Source organism: Malaclemys terrapin, chromosome 7 (assembly GCF_027887155.1).
Source record: "Malaclemys terrapin pileata isolate rMalTer1 chromosome 7, rMalTer1.hap1, whole genome shotgun sequence".
In the NCBI taxonomy this organism is placed as follows: domain Eukaryota; kingdom Metazoa; phylum Chordata; order Testudines; family Emydidae; genus Malaclemys; species Malaclemys terrapin.
Genome location: NC_071511.1, coordinates 50,912,251 through 50,929,823, shown reverse-complemented (window position 1 = coordinate 50,929,823; position 17,573 = coordinate 50,912,251). Strand labels below are relative to the sequence as shown.

General features: G+C 59.7%; 1 protein-coding gene across 3 annotated transcripts in view; it reads right to left on the bottom strand.

The window, feature by feature from the left end:
• Positions 1-672: 672 nt before the first annotated feature.
• Positions 673-17,573, bottom strand: part of MST1R (macrophage stimulating 1 receptor) — a 52,647-nt gene continuing 35,746 nt past the window's right edge. For 2 of the 3 annotated variants that reach the window (XM_054034617.1, XM_054034618.1), the window contains 13 exons: positions 15,785-15,940; positions 12,957-13,050; positions 11,689-11,913; positions 10,865-11,011; positions 9,487-9,643; positions 8,937-9,029; positions 8,242-8,445; positions 7,046-7,126; positions 6,406-6,587; positions 3,954-4,063; positions 2,617-2,782; positions 1,532-1,668; positions 673-1,148 (listed from right to left, as the gene is read on the bottom strand). In XM_054034617.1, the coding sequence (XP_053890592.1) occupies positions 917-1,148; positions 1,532-1,668; positions 2,617-2,782; positions 3,954-4,063; positions 6,406-6,587; positions 7,046-7,126; positions 8,242-8,445; positions 8,937-9,029; positions 9,487-9,643; positions 10,865-11,011; positions 11,689-11,913; positions 12,957-13,050; positions 15,785-15,940 (1,984 nt within the window). In that variant the 3' untranslated portion in view covers positions 673-916. The remainder of the gene's footprint in view (positions 1,149-1,531; positions 1,669-2,616; positions 2,783-3,953; positions 4,064-6,405; positions 6,588-7,045; positions 7,127-8,241; positions 8,446-8,936; positions 9,030-9,486; positions 9,644-10,864; positions 11,012-11,688; positions 11,914-12,956; positions 13,051-15,784; positions 15,941-17,573) is intronic. The other variant, XM_054034619.1, reaches the window with a different exon arrangement.

Sequence of the window (17,573 nt, the reverse complement as noted above, 5' to 3'; positions counted from 1 at the left end):
CTGTCGCACTGAAAGGGGCACCCCCCACGGACCGCACGGGGCCAAGAGTGGGCACGATCTGTGAGTCTGTGACACACACACACACCCCTCCCCCCGAGGCAGAGCTGGGGCAGGGGGTGGGACAGCGGAAGGGACGCCTGGTCCCTGAGCGTGCAGGGCCATGAATCCGGCTGTGCAGGCAGGAAGCTCCTGCCAGGGTTGTGTGTGAGAGGTCATGCCCTGTGCCTCAGGGCCCTACCCCAAACAGCCCTGGCTCCTAGCCCACAGTGTGGGCAGAGAGCTTTCCAGCAGCATGGCGTGCCCCGCTAGTGCCAACCCCTATGGCTGCACCCCTAGCCACTGGGCCCTCCACTCAGCCCAGAGAGCACCAGCAGCTGTGTGGGGCACTGGGCCAAGAACCAAGACAAACAATTCCTATATCCCCAGACTGTCACAGGACGTTCCGAGGCCTTGGCTCCATGCGGCCTCCAGGTGGCACTGGGAAGGAAGGGTTGCCCGCAGTCCTGCGCCCTGCTGAGGACATAGCGTGACAGCCAGGCCCAGCTGTCCCTGCGCCGGGTGGGAGCCAAATTTCCATCCACCACTTTGAACAAGCCCCCATGGAATCAGGACAAAGAGCCCAAATTCCAAAGCTTCCCCCAAACCAAAACATTGTGATTCGAGAACTTGTTGGTTTTGACGTTTCCTTTGTATTAAAATAGTTGCTGTGTCTCTTCGCTACACAATAAATATCAGGTAGAATATCAGGTAGTGGTCAGCATCCCTGTCCAGTGCCAGGCAGTGCCAATGGGAGCCCAGCTGGGCGCTGGCGCCTCCTCACATCATGTCGCCACAGCCCCCTGGTGTACTGCCCAGCCCAGGTCTCCCTGGCCAGCTCTGACTGCGTTCCTGGTGCCACGCGGGTGGAGAGCGCCCCCTAGCACACGGCAGCTGCTTCACCCTCCTCCCCGCTAGAGGCCAGCTCGTCCTCGGAGCCCGGCACTGACGGGCTGGACAGGCCAGGCTCCAGGTTGACATAGGTGACGCTCAGGTTAATGTAGTGCTCGCCCTTCAGGGAGGCCATGATGCACTCCACCTCCCCAATCAGGGCGGAGAAGGTGGGGCGCTCCTCGGGGCTCGGAGCCCAGCAGCTCAGCATCACCGCGTACCTGCCCCGACGAGAGATCCCGTTAGAGTCAGGACAGGCCCAGGAGCAGGGAGCTCAGCCGGACACCAGCACCTCCCTCTCCCACACCTGATCCCCGCATGCCAAACCATCCCAAATTCTCCTGCTGGGCCCCCTGCACTCCACAACCCCATGCACCAGGAAAGGGAAGCCCAAAGGGGGTGTCCTGAGTGAGGGGATGAGGAGGCTCTTGGGGGCGCCGGGCCGGGCACTGCTCACTGGGGAGCTGGCCGGCAGAAGTTTGGGAGCTGGGATATATGGGGTTGATGTGGGGGACACAGGACGGAGCGCGGTTGTGGGGGCAGAAGGTCCCAGGAGCCCTGGGCCACCCCCTGCTCCCCGCGAGGAAGAGTGCACAGTACTCACAGCGAGTCCGGGCAGTACTCAGGCTGCGGCAGACGCCGGCCACTCAGCAGGTAGTGCGTTATGTCGTAGGGATCCACCTCAGGGTACGGTGGGGCCCCACGTGTCAGCAGCTCCCACAGGAGGACTCCGAAGGACCACTGTGCCGGAGAGAACAGGGGTCATTCCAGCGGCACCATGCGTGCGGCCCCCTGGAGTCTCCCACTGCACATGTGGGCACCGCCTGAAGGGACCCTGATCGGGGGCCTGGCCTGGGCAGTGCCCACAGCAGCAGGCATGGGAGAATCTGCCCCATCAGGTCTCTGGTCTTCACCAGCGAGGGGACAGCTACATCCCCACTCCTCCCCCAACTCTTTACCTCTGGCTACCTGACCTGCCCACCCACCAGAGAGCCATATTTTGAGGCTCCACGTAGGCCCAGCATGGGCCAGCAAGGACACGGACCTCCCTGGGTCAGCGTCGTCAGGAGTGGTGTCCGCTGGCACTGAGCTCTGACCCTCGGGCTGCGTTCTGACCCCTGGGCCATGCTCTCCCCACGCTGGTCTCTGACCCCTGGGGACGGGCTCTGCCTGGGCCGCACTCTCCCCTCCCTTGCACAGCGATGGGAATGCCAAGTGGTAGGAGATGCCAAGACCCCCGTTGTGCAGCCAAGGAAGCTCAGCTGGAGGCCAAGTACTCAGCGAGTGCTGCTCTGTGTCAGTCACGCTGGCTGGCAGGGCTCTGCCCACTGCCACCTGACACAGCACAGCCAGCGCAAGTGGCAGGCTGCTGGGAAAGGGCAAGCCACACGTAATGGGTCTAAACTTCCAAAGCCCCATGTGCCATGGGGGGCATGTAACACCGGCCACTAACCCTGGCTCCGTCAGCCATGCGCCCAGGGTGCCCGGTGGGAGGTAGGGTCCAGCTGGGGCGGGAGCTGGCATGAAGAGGAGAGCAGAGCTCTTTCCTGGACTTGGAGCAGCTGGGAGCCACATAGGGCCATTCTGCAGTCACTTGCCATAGCCACCCAGCTCCTGGGCGCCCCCCAGTGGGCGTGGCATGGGCACAGGCAATGCACTAGCCCCACACACAGCCCACTCCACACTCACTACGTCCGACTTGGTGGTGAATTTCTGGATCTGCAGGCTCTCGAGTGCCATCCACTTGACGGGCAGCTTGGCCTGGCGGTGCTGCCGGATACTGTAATACTCCCTATCAAAGACGTCCCGGGCCAGGCCGAAATCCGCCACCTTCACCATGAACGTCTGGTCCAACCTGCAAGGAACAGATGGCGCTGGAGGGAGCGTGGGAGGAGGACCAGCCTGGTCCCCACCGCCCCGGGGAATGCCAGCTGAGCTGGTGGCACTGCTCCGGGAGCCTGGCATTCGGAGCTGCTTATCTCCAGCCCCCAGACATCTGGACCCAAAGCCATGGGCGGGCACTCAGGGGCCACTGGCACACAGGCTGGCAGGTCTCAGTGCAGCTCCCAGGGCCACGCGTCCACCCTCCCAGCTGGCAGAGTAACTGTTCCTGGGCCATGAACCTCATCCTCATAATAGCAGGATTCCTTCTGAGGCGGTTTGACTAACACACGCCCTGCTGCTGCCCAGGCTCAGCCAGCACCGAGCGGGCATGCCAGGTCCAGTACCCACCAGCCCCAGGCTGAGCTGGCACTGAAGGGACATGCCAGGCCCTGGTACCCACCAGCCCCAGGCTCAGCCGGCACTGAGGGGGCAGTGTCAGGCCCTGTTACCCACCAGCCCCAGGCTCCACTGGCACAGACAGGGCTTGCCAGGCCCTGGTACCCACCAGACCCAGGCTCAGCCAGAACAGAGGGGGCACTGCCAGACCCAAGTACCCACCAGAACAAGGCTAAGCGAGCACAGAGGGAGCAGTGCCAGGCCCTCGTACCCTCCAGCCCCAGGCTCAGCTGGCACAGAGGGTGTGTTCCAGGCCCAGTTACCCATCAGCCCTAGGCTCAGTTGGCATAGAGGGGCGTGCCAGGCCCTGGTACCCACCAGCCCTGGTCTGAGCTGACACAGAGGGGACAGTGCCAGGCCCCAGTACCACCAGCCCCAGGCTCAGCCAGCACAGAGGGGACAGTGCCAGGCTCCGGTACCCACCAGCCCCAGGCTCAGCTGGCATAGAGGGGGCAGTGCCAGGCTATTACACCCACCAGCCCCTGGTACCCACCAGCTGTGGTCTGAGCTGGCACAGAGGGGACAGTGCCAGAGTCTTGTATCAATCAGTCCCAGGCTCAGCCAGCACAGAGGGGACATGCCAGGCCCCGGGTACCCACCACCCTGGGCTCAGCCAGCACAGAGGGGGCAGTGCCAGGCCCCAGTACCACCAGCCCCAGGCTCAGCCAGCACAGAAGGGACAATGCCAGGCCCCAGTATACCGCAGCCGGGCACGCAGGCCCCAGAAACCCACCCACCACACTCACATGCAGTTCCTGGCAGCCAGGTCCCTGTGCACAAATTTCATGTGGGCCAGATAGTCCATGCCCTGCGCCACCTGCAGCCCGAAGCCTATCAGGTCCTTCACCGTCGGGTTCTGGGGAGACAGGAGCAGGGAGACATGCAGCCCCATCCCTCGTGCCTGGGCACAGCCCAGCCCCTACCTGGCACTGCAATGGCTGGAGGGCAGCGCAAAGGGGCAGTGGCAGAGCTGGGGGAGGAGAATGCATGGCACCCTCTGCTAGCCAGGTGAGCCCCTCACCTTCCCAGCACAAAGCAGCCCTGCTGGCCAGCGAGCCTGGAGAGAACAGCATCAGGACAGGGGCGGGGCTCCTGGGAGCCAGGGGGACTTGGTGGCTGGCGGGTGGGAGGAGCAGATGGGCTCTGCTGGGTGTCCATCAGCCCCCATCTCACTCTCCTGCCCATTTGGCAGGCAGCACAACCCCCCGCCCCAGACCCAGGCACCCCCTGCCCCACTGGGACCCTGTGATCCAGAACGTCCCCTGTCCCCTGCAGCAGCTTCAGCCTAGCTGACAGGTCTGGCAGCTCCTGGAAACCCAATGGCCGTGGTGCTGCCTGGCCGCATCTGCTGGCCCCCGCGCCCAGGGCAGGGCCAGGCCGGAGAGCACAGGCTGGCTAGGCAGGTAGCTGCATGGGGCCTGGCTCTGCGGGCAGGGGTGTGATGTTATTAATATGAACTGAGACCGTATAGATCGTTGTTGCCACCACTGTTATATATTTGCAGCAAATATTGTACAAAGGATGTAGTGTGAGGTGTCTATGAAGAGGTTATAATTTGCTGGTTATCTGTATATGTGTATCATTTTTGTATTTGAAGTTATGAACATGGGCTATGTACTTGTATCTCAAATGTATTTGATTCCAAGTAGACTCAGTGAAGCATTTGGTCAGCTTCTCGAGAAGGGACTATTCCCAGTAAGTGCCCAATCAAGAAACACTTAACTGACAATGGACTTTGAGAGATGCCAATTTCAAACTAACACGTAAACAATGGCGTCGGTCTGCAAACTGAATCACGCATGGACATGTGACTTGCCCATGTAACTCCAGATTCCCTCTTGCTGCTGTGATTTTCCACAGTAAAAACCAAGGAGTGTCCTTCCACGGGCAGAGAATATAAAAGGCCCTGAAAACTCCTCCATCTGGTCTTCAATCCTGCTTCTTGCCTATGGAGGAACCTTGCTGCAAACTGAAGCTCTGAACAAAGGACTGAATGACCCATCCCAGCTGTGGATGTACGTCAGAGACTTGATTTGAACCTGCAGTTTATTCCATCACTGCTACAAACCTGAACCAAGAACTTTGCCATTAGTGTATGTAATTAATTCCATTTAACCAATTTTAGCTCTCATCTATATCTTTTTCCTTTTATGAATAAACCTTTAGATTTTAGATTCTAAAGGATTGGCAACAGCATGATTTGTAGGTAAGATCCGATTTGTATATTCACCTGGGTCTGGGGCTTGGTCCTTTGGGATCAGGAGAACCTTTTTTCTTTTACTGGGGTATTGATTGTCATAACCATTCGTCCCCTTAACAAGTGGCACTGGTGGTGATACAGGGAAACTGGAGTGTCTAGGGATATTGCTTGTATGACTTATGGTTAGCCAGTGGGGTAAAACCAAAGTCCTCTCTGTCTGTCTGGTTTGGTGTGTCTTAAAGGTGGAAAAACCCAGAGGTGAAAGTAACTTAAAGGACTTACCGGTACAACAGAGTCCTGGTGGCCTCAATGGGAAGAGGTGGGGCCTTTCAAGATTTAAAGGCCCTGGGGCTCTGGCTGTGGCTGGGAGCCCCAGGGCCTTTAAATCACCCCGGAGCTACCAGCTGCAAAGGCGGCTAGGAGCCCTGGGGCTCAGGGGCAAATTAAAGGGCCCGGGGCTCCAGCTACCGCAGAGCTCCGGGACCTTTAAATCACCGTGGGAGCCCTGCCACTGCTACCCTGGGCGACAGGGCTCGGGCTAGGGCTAGGGTAGCGGCAGCAGGGTTCCGGTGGTGATTTAAAGGGCCTGGGGCTCCGGCCGCTGTGGCGAGCCCCAGGCCCTTTAAATCTCAGCCGAAGCCCAGTTCCCGGAGGCCCAGGGCTCCGGCAGCCGGGCTCGGGCAGGGATTTAAAGGGCCCAGTGCTCCTGCCACCCAAGCCCAGCAGTGATTTTAAAAAGCCCGGGACTCTCCGCAGTGGCTGGAGCCCTGGGCCCTTTAAATCACCCATGGGGAAAATGGTCCAGTCTGGACTGTACCGGCTTACTTTCACCTCTGGAAAAACCCCAGCCTTGGGCTGTAACTGCCCTGCTCTAAGCAATTTGTCCTGAATTGGTACTCTCAGAAGTGTCTCACCAAGGGCAGCATTGTTACAGGAGGTTACCCGTTCTCCTCTGCCCCCAGCCAGGGTGACCCTGCCTTTGCCTGGCCCATGCTTACCCGTTCCTTGGAGCGGATGAAGTGCCGGAGGTCTCCGTGCTTCATGTAGGGCAGCACAACCAGGGGCAATCCCTGGCGTGGCAGGCAGACACCCACCAGCGACAGGACGTGGGGGTGATGGAAGCTCTTCATGAGAATCCCCTCCTTCAGGAACTCCTCCACCTCCTCCACGTCAGTGATCCCTGGGACCAAGCACAGCCATGAGGCTGGGGCACCAACCAACCAGGAAGCTGCATCGCAGGGACAGGCCCCAGGGGATGGGGTGACTTGGGCTGTCCGGAGCACAGCAAGGAGCAGCAGAGGGCACGGGAGAGTGGTGGCTACATCACAGAGGGGTTACGCCCACGCCATGGGACACCACACCCAGCCACCAGCCAGGCACAGCAGGGGCCAGGCACACACACGCTTCCTGGCCCCCGGCATTGGCAGCTGCACAGGGGGAAGGCCTGAAAATGCCCAGAAGTCAGGCATTGCCCAGATAGGTGGGGTTCCTGCTCTATTCACTTCCTGCTCCTTGGCCCACAGCCTGGCACGAGTGAAGGGCCAGCACAGGAAGAAGGCGGGGCTCGGAGGGACCCCAGGGGGGATAGGGATTTGGGACCCCCTAGAGCACGGCAGAGCCAGAGGGAGGGGCACTCACGGTTCAGGGATTTGACGGCGCAGTGGATCTCCCTCTCTGACAGATCTCTGTACGTGCCGTGGTACACGCTCCCGAAATGCCCTGGCCGGGAAAACACAGGCACCCTGGACAAAGCCGCCATGCAGCAAGGAATGCCCCGAGCTGCCCTTTGCTCCAGCCCCCAGCCAGCATGCCACAGGCAGGGCAAACACCTAGAGTCCAAGGGGATGGGCTGGAAGATGGCAGGGGGGCTGGGAGGGTGTCAATGCTGCAGGGCCCAGATGGGCACCAGACACAGCAGGGGGGCTGGGGCTGCATTACTGCGGAGAGACACCCCCACATACTGGATACGGCCAAGGGGACGTGGCCCTGTTGGCGCCACAGGGCCCAGACCGGCACCAGATACGGCTAAGGAGCCGGGGCCATGTCGGCACCACTGGGCCTGGACGGGAACCGGATATGGCTGAGGGGATGGGGCCATGTTGGCATTGCAGGGCCCAGACAGGCACCAGATATGCCTTGCCCTGCTGTGGGGCCTCCAGGCCAACCTGACAGGCTCCCCCACAGGACTGTTCTGCGCTGGGCCGGGTACTGCCCCTCATCAGGTTCAGAGAGGTGACCTAGCTGGGCAACAGCCACCAGCCGCAGGCATGCACCTGGCACTCCGGGAAACGGGCTGATCTTGGCGCAGCCAAACTATGCCATGCTGCTCAGCCCGAGCCCTCAAGCCGTGGGCAGGGACCGGTCCCTCCGACCAGGGGAGCAGCCAGGGCCAGGCAGCAAGGCTATGGCGGGTGTGAACTCTCCCCTGCCCCGTGCCCAACCCCGCAAGCGATGCCACAGATGAACACCATCCGTGCTGGATCAGCACCACATGGGAGCTCTTGTTAGTACTGAGCTTCTCTGGGGTGGGACCTTGACACAGAGGGAATGCCAGCGCTCACTGTGCAAGGCTGCATGTGCCACACGGGCCCAGCCCAACCCAGCTATGGCTCAGTGCTCCTTGTGCCAGTCGGTATGTGCCACACAGGTCCAGCTTAACCCAACTACAGCTCGGCACTCACAGTGCCAGGCTGCGGGTGCCACACAGGCCCAGCCCAACCCAACTACGGCTCAGCGCTCCTGTGCCAGGCTGCGGATGCCATGAGGGCTCGACCCAGCCGCAGTTCAGCGCTCACTGTGCCACGCTGCCATGCCAGGCGGGCCCTAACGCTAACCTTTGCCGATGACCCGGTCCCAGTGTGTTAGCAGCCGCTCCTCTGGGATCAGGATGTCCTTTACCTCCTCCAGCAGCTCGGGACGGAGGTTTTCGATGCAACAGGACGGCATCCTCACAAGTGGCATGGCAGAGCTGTTGCTACTGCCCACGTAGGAGGCATCTCGGAAGCGCCTGCTGGCAAAGCCACCGCTGGGAGTGGCTGCTGGGGGCAGCACCGCCAGGAACCGGGCAGAGAGGGGAAAGTCACAGCGAGACCCTGGCAAAACCCTTCCCCTCCACTGGATCAGCCTGTGTGCCCTGCTGCCTGCCCCCCACTGGGGCAGAGAGAGGAACTGCCCCTCAGAACATCCCCAGAATCTCCCGATCAATGCACACCAGCCCCGCGAGGGCCCCCAGGCATTGCAGTGCTGGGAGCTTGTGGGCGGGGGTCCCACGGCCGGCGAGCACCAGTCGACAGGAGCTGCACACAGCCATGGCCGAGACCCGTCCACTGGGGCAGAATAGAAGGGAGCCGACTGACATGCTGGTGCGGCTCTAACACGGGCAGGGCTACCCCAAGCTGGGCAGGCCTTTCCCAGCTGGTGCTGGGGGGGAGGGAGGGGAGGGGTGTCTGCTGCAAGGATGGTGACTTGGCCCTGCCCCCACAGGCTGCAGGCACAGTGAGCAGTGCCCCCTGGCATGACAGTTCCTTACCCTGCACATCCCGGTAGTCCATGAAGGAGGGGAGCAGGGCAAAGCTGGGGGCATTCCCATTGGGATTCACCAGCATCTCCAAATTCTCGGTCCCTGAGGACATGAAACAAAAAGCCGTTCAGAGTCTCAAGAGCCAACGCTGGCCTAGTGGCCTGGCCCACTTCTGCCAGGTACCAGATATCCCATTGGCCACAGGCATCGCTCAGCCCCCCTGCCACACTGAGAGGACGGGAGGCCCAGCCCCACTCAGAGCCGGCACCCTAAGGACTGGTGCAGCATCAGTAACGATGTGTGTGGGGGGAGGGCAATTTCTTGGTGCCTAGATAGCAGGATGATGTGCACGTTGCCTGTAATGCCAGAAGACACTCCCCCATGGTCATGGGGCACAGTCCAATTCACCCAGGTAAGGCATATGACACCCAGCTGGGGGCCCAGAACAGGAATGGACGCTGCCAGTGCAGAAAGCGTGTGACACAACATTCAGGGCCTGTGGGAATGGGGCCATAGCAGGTTCAGGGGTGCGACACCCCGTGTGTGGGAAGGGAATTACCCATCTCCTTCCTGCGTCTGCATTTCACCACCAGGAACGCCAGGAGGCAGCCGAACACGAAGATGGTGATAATGCCCAAGAGGATGCCAGTCAGGGGGTCTGGGGAGACAGTGGCCACCACCAAGCCCAGGTGCTGGCACGCGCCATTCACACAGATCTGGGGAAGGACAGGGCAGGCAGTCAGTGCCTGGGCAGCCAGCAGGCAGAGAATGGGTCCCTAAGCATCTGCAGGATTAGGGGGACTTGCCCACCCCCAGCACTGATCACCACCCCAGCTCTTATCTAGCACTTTCACCCAGCAATCTCAGTGTGCTGTCAAGGTCAGTGGAAACCGAGGCACGGGGCACGGCCACGACTTGCCCAGGTCTCCTGAGTCCCAGCCCAGTGCTCTATGCGCCGTGCCACTCTGCCTCTCTGAAGCATTAACACACTGTACTCCTGCAGCTGGCGCTCCTGCCCAGGTTCTCCAGAGGGGGTGGGGCTGGCCTGAAGGGAGCTCCACTCCACACAGGTCTCCTGGGTACTGAGGGATTCAGCGCCCATGGCTGGTGGGACGACAGAGGGCCCAGAAGCAGGCAGCACATGTGGCACATGGCCAGCCCCAACCCACACTCCCCTGGCAGGATGGGCATCGTTGCCTAATGGACCAGAGGACATTTCCCATCATTGGGCCCATGGGGCTACACCCTTCTGTTACTGGGCTGCTCTGAGCATGCATCCCAGGTACCCCAGCCCCCGCGCTCTGCCCCGTCCCAGCCCTGCCTGGCAGCACTCCTGCAAAGCCTGGCACCTACTCGTCTCAGCAGTGAGCACTGGGTGAGGCAGTTGGGCAAGACATGGGCATCAAAGATGCCACCCCAGCACGTGCCATGTTGTAGAGACACCAGAGGAAGGAGACTGACAGGGTCACCATGTGGCCTCAGCCGGCGGGGACCCCCCAGCCACCCCTTTGCACCCAGTACAGACAACAAGCAGCTGGCACAGCCTGTGGCTGCATGCTGGGCTGAATACTGCTTCCCCTGCCCTCCTCACTGTGTGCCAGGCAGCAGAACCAGGAGCAAAGCCCAGCAGCTGGCTAGCAGTGGGGAAGCTGTTCCCCACAGGCCTGGTGCCCTCCAGAGGTTGGGAAAGCCTTCCCCAGGCAGCTGCACTCAGGACATGTTCAGTCCCGAGCGCTGTCCAAAGAGGAAGGGCAGGGAGAGGGGATGGAAAGCTGCAGGCCAGACCCTCCAGGGCATAGGGCCAGTCTAGGCAGTGCTGCCACAGCCCTGAGCCAGCCTGGTTCTCCCTGGGCTCCGTGCCAGCCAGGGGAAAGGGGGGCGAAGCCCTGGGAGCCCAGCTCAGGGCGAGCACTGTCCTCCCTCCAGCTCGGCTCTACCTGCACAGGGACTCCATCCAGGGGGAGGCTAAGGTTCCTGGGGATCCGGCAGGTCACCTCATTCTTCAGCACGCTGGGGTGGCAGTCCTGGCCCGCCACAGTCACAGTGATGCTCATGCAGCCCACCAGCGCATCCAACCCGATTTGCTGCACACATAGCCACCGTCACGGGGATCCCCCGACCCTAGCTAGAGAACACCCCCGCCTGAGCCGCCCCACCTCCCCCCCTCCCCCAGGATCTCCCTGACCTGAGCTGCCCCACCTCCCCCAGGAACAAGCAGCTGGCACAGCCTGGCCTCTCCCTGGAACCGCGCCCCCACCTGAGCCACCTCTCCAAGGTTGCCCGCCCCCCGGCCTGAGCTGCCCCCCTTATCCCAGGAACTGCCCCACCTCCCTGGGGAACCCCCCAGCCTCTCTCAGGAACCATCCTGCCTGAGCCCTCCGGGAATCCCCAGGCCCACCCCTCCCCAGGGGACCGCACCACCCCAGCCTCAGCTCAGCTGCCAAGCCTCTCGCCTGGGCTCCCATCCCTTTGCCCTAACCAGTGCACCGTCCTTCAGGGCCAGACATTCATTCCCCTGCAGGCCCCCAGCCCGCTGGCCATGGCCCCAGGCCCTCCCCCGCCAGCCATCAGCCCGGCCCCGGATCCTCCCCCTCCCTCCCACTGGCTATCCCTCCATGCCCTGGGCCCTCCCCTATCCCATCCCCAACAGCCATCATCCCATGGCACTCTTCTGGCCCCCAGCCCACCAGTGCAGGCCTGGCCTAGCCCCCTCAGTCCCACTCCTGCCCGAGCCCCCTGCCTCCCCCAGCCCCCTCCGTACGTGGATCTCGATCTCGTCGTCACCAGACTTGAGGTGGTACGTGTTGTCGCGCTCAAAGGGCAGGATCTGAGGCGTGGGGTAGTAGCGCAGGTGGAAAGCCCTGTGCCTAGGGGAGCCGTCCAGCAGCACGGTCAGATTGCCATGGGCGCTCTCCACCCTGTTAGCGAAGGGGTAGGCTGGGCTCTGGCACACCAGCTGCTCGGGAGAGCGCGGCCCCGCACACACCTGAGGGGACAGGATGCGTTGGTAGGAGTGTACCCGGGAGCAGAGCTCACAGTGGGGAAGGGACCCGGTGCTCCCTGGACATGGCCTGGAACCAGTTCCCAGGCACCCCATCAGGCCCAGACCCGCACCGTCCTTCGCTCTGCTGGCTGCACGCTACAGACCCGGCCCAGGCCTCTCGCCCAGGGCTGGCTCCAGGCACCAGCCTGGCAAGCAGGTGCTTGGGGCGGCCGCTCTGGAGAGGGGCGGCACATCCAGGTATTTGGCGGCAATTCGGCGGACGGTCCCTCACTCCCGCTGGGAGCAAAGGACCTCCCGCCAAATTGCCGCCGCAGATCGCGATTGCGATCGCGGCTTTTTTTTTTTTTTTTTTGGCTGGTGCGGGGGCCCAAAACCCTGGAGCCGGCCCTGCTCTCGCCACCCCCAATACCTTGCCACAGGCACACTACGTCTGCAGGGAGCCCGAGGCTGCAGCACCAACTTAATGCGCCCGCCTTGGATAACTGGAGACCAGAGCCACCAGTGACACGAGTGTGTGAGCTCTCAGTTGCCTCCTGGCAAACGCACAACCTCCTATTACTGGCACGGCCTGGGCTCAAGACCTCAGACTGGGACAGCAGGTCCTGTGGGCTGGCACTGCAGAGAGCCCAGGGCTGGGCTAGCATGGCTTGCATGTTGGGATTGGGGGGCACTGGCAGAGCTGGGCGGACACAGGGCAGGACTAGCAGGGGCTGCGCGGCAGGATTGAGGGGAACTGGCAGAGCTGGGGAGGAGCCCAGGGCTGGGCTAGCAGGGCTTGTGGGGGAAATGGCAGAGCTCAGGGTGGCCCAGGGCTGGGCTAGCAGGGGCTGAGGGGCAGGATTGGGGGGCACTGGCAGACCGGGTGGAATCTCCTACAGCGCCTGCCTGCACCAGGCCCGACCAGCGTTTCAAGCCTGTTTTTCTCTCCCCCTTCAGCACATCATGCCCAGCTCCCTGACTGTGATCCTCTTGCCTCAGCCGGCCCTGGCCCATGATGCCGGCTCTGCCCCGCCCCTCACACTCACCTTGGCCTCCGTCGCCATGCTGGCGTCCACAAATTGGATTCTGGGGTAATATACGGAGTCCAGGCTGGTGCCACGGATGGTGAGGGCCGAACCCCTGCAGAAGGTCACAGATCACTGCCATATGGAACGTGAAGCACAGCCCTGAGCCTGGGACCTCAGGGCCAGGGAGACCTGGCCAGGGCACCCTGGGGGCCTACAAGCTGGGGGAGCCCCTCGCCAGAACATCCTGGGGACCCCGGGGCCGGCAGAACCCTGGACGGATGCACGAGGGACCTACGGGCCGGACCAGCTTCCAGTGTTGGGCATGCTGGGGACCATGGGGCTGGGGGAACCCCGTACGGGATGCCCTGGGGACCCAGGAGAACCCCATCTGGGGTATGCTGGCTAGATACGCTGCCTGGGCCTCTGGTGCCCACAAGGGGAGCTGTGCCCCCTGTTCCTAACCCCCCATGCTGTGAACTCCCACCTGTCATGGCTTGCAGGAGGAGGCAGGGGCTGCCCATGGAATCAGGCTCTTCACCGTCCCTTGCAGGGAGGAGGCCATGCAAGCTGGGGGTGGGGGAGGGAGACTGTGATCTGGGGGGGTTGGAGAGTAGGGTTGGAGTGTGTGGGGGGGTGACATTATTGACATGAACTGTGACTGTATAGATCATTGTTGCAATCACAGTTACATATTTGCAGTAAATATTGTACAAAGGTTGGCAAGTGAGGTGTCTATGAAAAGGTTATGATTTGCTGGTTATGATTATGCTATCTGTATGCATATATCATTTTTGTATTTAAAGTTATAAGTAGTGGCTCTATACTGTCTGTATTTCAAACTTGTGCTATGCTTCTAGGTGACACCCCACACAATTTGGCGTCAGCACTGCCTAGCCTGCTTGATGGCCATTAAGGACCATCAGCTATACAAATGACCCATTGAGAGAAGGCAGATACACCTTGTGACTCAGCAAGGCATGCAGGAACATGCCTATGAACAGAACTCTCAGATTTTTCCATGCCATGTGCTGGGTAGCTCGTTTTTGGAACAAAGGAGATGGAGGTGGAGATCACATGGCAAGAGACTATAAAAGGCAGCTGCATCTCCTCCATCTTGTCTTCAATCCTGCTTCTTACCTCTGGAGGAACTTTGCTACAAACTGAAACTCTGAATGACCCACCCAAGCTGTGGATTTACTCCAGAGACTTAATTTAAACCTGCAGTTTATTCCATCACTGCTACAAGCCTGAACCAAGAACTTTGCCATTACTGTATGTAATTGATTCCATTTAACCAATTTTTGCTTTCATCTATATTTCTTTCTTTTTATGAATAAACCTTTAGATTCTAAAGGACTGGCAACAGTGTGATTTGTGGGTAAGATCTGACTTGTAGATTGACCTGGGTCTGGGGCTTGGTCCTTTGGGATCGGGAGAACTTTTTTTGTTTTAGTGGGGTATTGGTTTTCATAACCATTCATCCCGATAAGGAGCAATGCTGGTGGTGATACAAGGGAACTGGAGTATCTGAGGGAATTACTTGTATGACTTTTGGTTAGCCAGTGAGGTAAAACTGAAGTCCTCTCTGTTTGGCCGGTTTGGCATGCCTTAATAGTAAAGGAACTCCATCTTTGGGCTGTAACTGCCCTGCTCTAAGAGCATGGCTACACTTGCAGATGTAGAGCAATTTGAGTTAAACTAGCCTTCGTAAAGCAGGGCCGGCTCCAGGCACCAGCCTGGCAAGCAGGTGCTTGGGGCAGCCACTCCGGAGAGGGGCAGCATGTCCAGTTATTCGGCGGCAATTCGGCGGACAGTCCCTCACTCCCGCTGGGAGTGAAGGACCTCCCGCCGAATTGCCGCCACAGATCGCGATCGGGGCTTTTTTTTTTTTTTGGCTGCTTGGGGCGGCCAAAACCCTGGAGCCAGCCCTGTCGTAGAGTGCAGTAGGGAAAGCGCTGTAGTCTGTCCACACTGACAGCTGCAAGCACACTGGCGTGGCCACATTAGCAGCTCTTGCAACGGCCACAGAGAGCAGTGCATTGTGGTAGCTATCCCAGCATGCAAGTGGCTGCAATGTGCTTTTCAAATGAGGGGGGTGGGGCGGGGTGTGACAGGGAGTGTGTTGTGTGTATGTAGGGGGAGAGAGAGTGGGTTTTGGGGGGGGGCTGAGAGCATGTCAGTATGCTGTCTTGTAAGTTCAGACAGCAACAGACCTTTCCCCCCCTCCACCTCTCTCTCTCTCACACAGCATTCTACAGTAATGGTTGCTTTGTCTCCGGCTGTCAAACGGAGCTTTCAAAGGGCATATTGGTGTGCCTGCAGTGATTCCAAAACAATGACAAGAGTGTCCACTTGACTTAAGGGGATTATGGAACGTTTCCGGAGGTTGATCAGAGCGCAGTAATACAACACCTCGTTCACACTGATGCCTGGGCGATTCAGCCAATGCACACCAAGTGTTAATCTTCTCGCTGAGGTGGAGTACCAGGAGTACTCTAGCCCTGGAGTCAGAGCGCTCTACGCGCCTTGCCAGTGTGGACGGGTAGTGAGCTAGGGTGCCTGGGGCTGCTTTAATGCGCTCTAAATCACAAGCGTCGCCAAGCTCTAAGCAATTTGTCCTGAATTGATACTCAGTTGTGTCCCGCCAGAGGCCACATCGTTACAGGGGGACTGTGATCTGCGCGGTTGGAGTGGGAGGGCTGTGACCAGAGGGACTGTGATCCGGAGGGGGTGGAGTGGGGGTGATGTGACCGGAGGGGTTGCAGTGGCTGTGACCGGGGGGATGGAGTGGGGGGCTGGGACCGGGGGAGCTCCAGGGGCCAGGGGACCCCCCTCTGGGCACTCACTCGTAGGTGCAGTTGGGGGAGATGTCGTGGAGGACGGGGTCTGGGCGGTACTGGAATGGCTCCGGGGCAGGGAACTGCTCCCCATCTATCCACAGGGCCACGGGAACAGCATGCAGGTTGCTGGCTGCAGGGCTGGTGCAGCGAATCTCGGTGGGGCTGGGAACAGAGGATAGCACAACATGGAGACAAACAGACACCCGGCTGGGCTGCAAACTGCCCCTCAACCTGCTCTGGCCCACATGCCCCCCAGTGACCTGCCCGGACCAGCATAGCCGACACCCCCACGCTGGCCATCCCATAGCTGGGAGCGCGCCTGGCCCCATCTGTGCCCCAACAGGCCCTGGCAGTCCTGGGGCAGGAGCTCCCCCGAGGGCTCTGCTCCCCAGATGGGCACTGCAGACAGACGTGGGCTCTAACACACTGCAGAGCATCTGTGGCACCAGACACCATCCAAAGGACCCAACATGGGTGTTTATGTATAAACATGACCTCAGTGGAGCACATACAGAGCTGGCTGCACCCAGCCACGCCCATCCAGCCGCTCAGCTACACCGACCCAGACGCACCGACCCAGCCATGCTGACTCGGCCACACCACACCACACCCAGCCACGCCAACCCAGCCATGCTGACCCAGCTGTTCGTCTGTGAATGAAATTTCTGAATGTCTGTCTAATGGCTCAGAAGTGAATCTGTAATTAGATCAAGCACAGAAAGAACTCATTGGTCAGGAAAATGTTTCTCAGGAGCAAATTAAAGTGGATGGTCAGGTTAAAGTCCTAACTGAGGAAGGCAAGGAAAGTTTGAATGAGCCTAGGCAGCCTTGTGAGCTAATGGCTTTGTCTAATCAGCAGTTTGGGAAGGTGAGGATAGTGGAAAATGAGTGTCCCTATACCTTACCTGTTACTTGTGTGGAGAATTGTAACAGTAAAGGGAATGTACCTGTATAGAGGGAGCTACCCCGGTCTCCAAGCAGTTATCTGTGAACAGCCCTGTGTGCTGGAACAAGGGAAATGAGATCCCAAGCTGTGTGTCTGTTAAAGGAAAATTTCAGCCTGTAATGGTTGAGTGTAGTGCAGTTGTCTCAGAGTTGGTTCTGGATTCAACTAGAGCCCAGGAAGAAAATGGTCCTAAGTTTGTGTCTGCTAGGGAGAATGGCACTGTAACTAGGTTGCATCCAGTTAGTGTCATGGCAAAATCCCCAGAGACCAGACAATTCTGGTGCTTGTATTTTGCCTGTTGCTAATGTGTGGCTGGAAAAGGGTGTAGCAACTTTGCCTGATCAGCGTAATATCCAAGCCAGGGCACGAGGAGAGCATAAAGGTGATTCAATTGTGTTGCCCACTGACAGTTTGGAAACTTGCAACAAGGAGGAAATAATTCCTAAGTTTGTGTGTGCAGAGCCTGGTAACCTGCATGTTGCCAGTGACTGTGACAAAAGTTGCAGAGGGAAAGAGAGTACCTCTAACCTTTTATCTAGTAAGTCTACGAGTTTGCCTGAAAGGGGATTGTGTAGAAATCCGCCTGATGAGCCAAAGGTGATCCTGGATGTAAGTGAAACTCAGGCCTTGGCTACACTCGCGGATTCACAGCGCTGCCGAGTGTAGTCGCGCCGCCAGTGCTGCGAGAGCTCTCGTGGTTGCAAGTACTCCATCCTCTCCGAGGGGAGTAGCTTGCAGCACTGTGAGCGAGCATGCAGCGCTACAGGCGCTGATTACACTGGCGCTTTACAGCGCTGCACTCGCTGCGCTCAGGGGGGTGTTTTTTCACACCCCTGAGTGCAGCAAGTG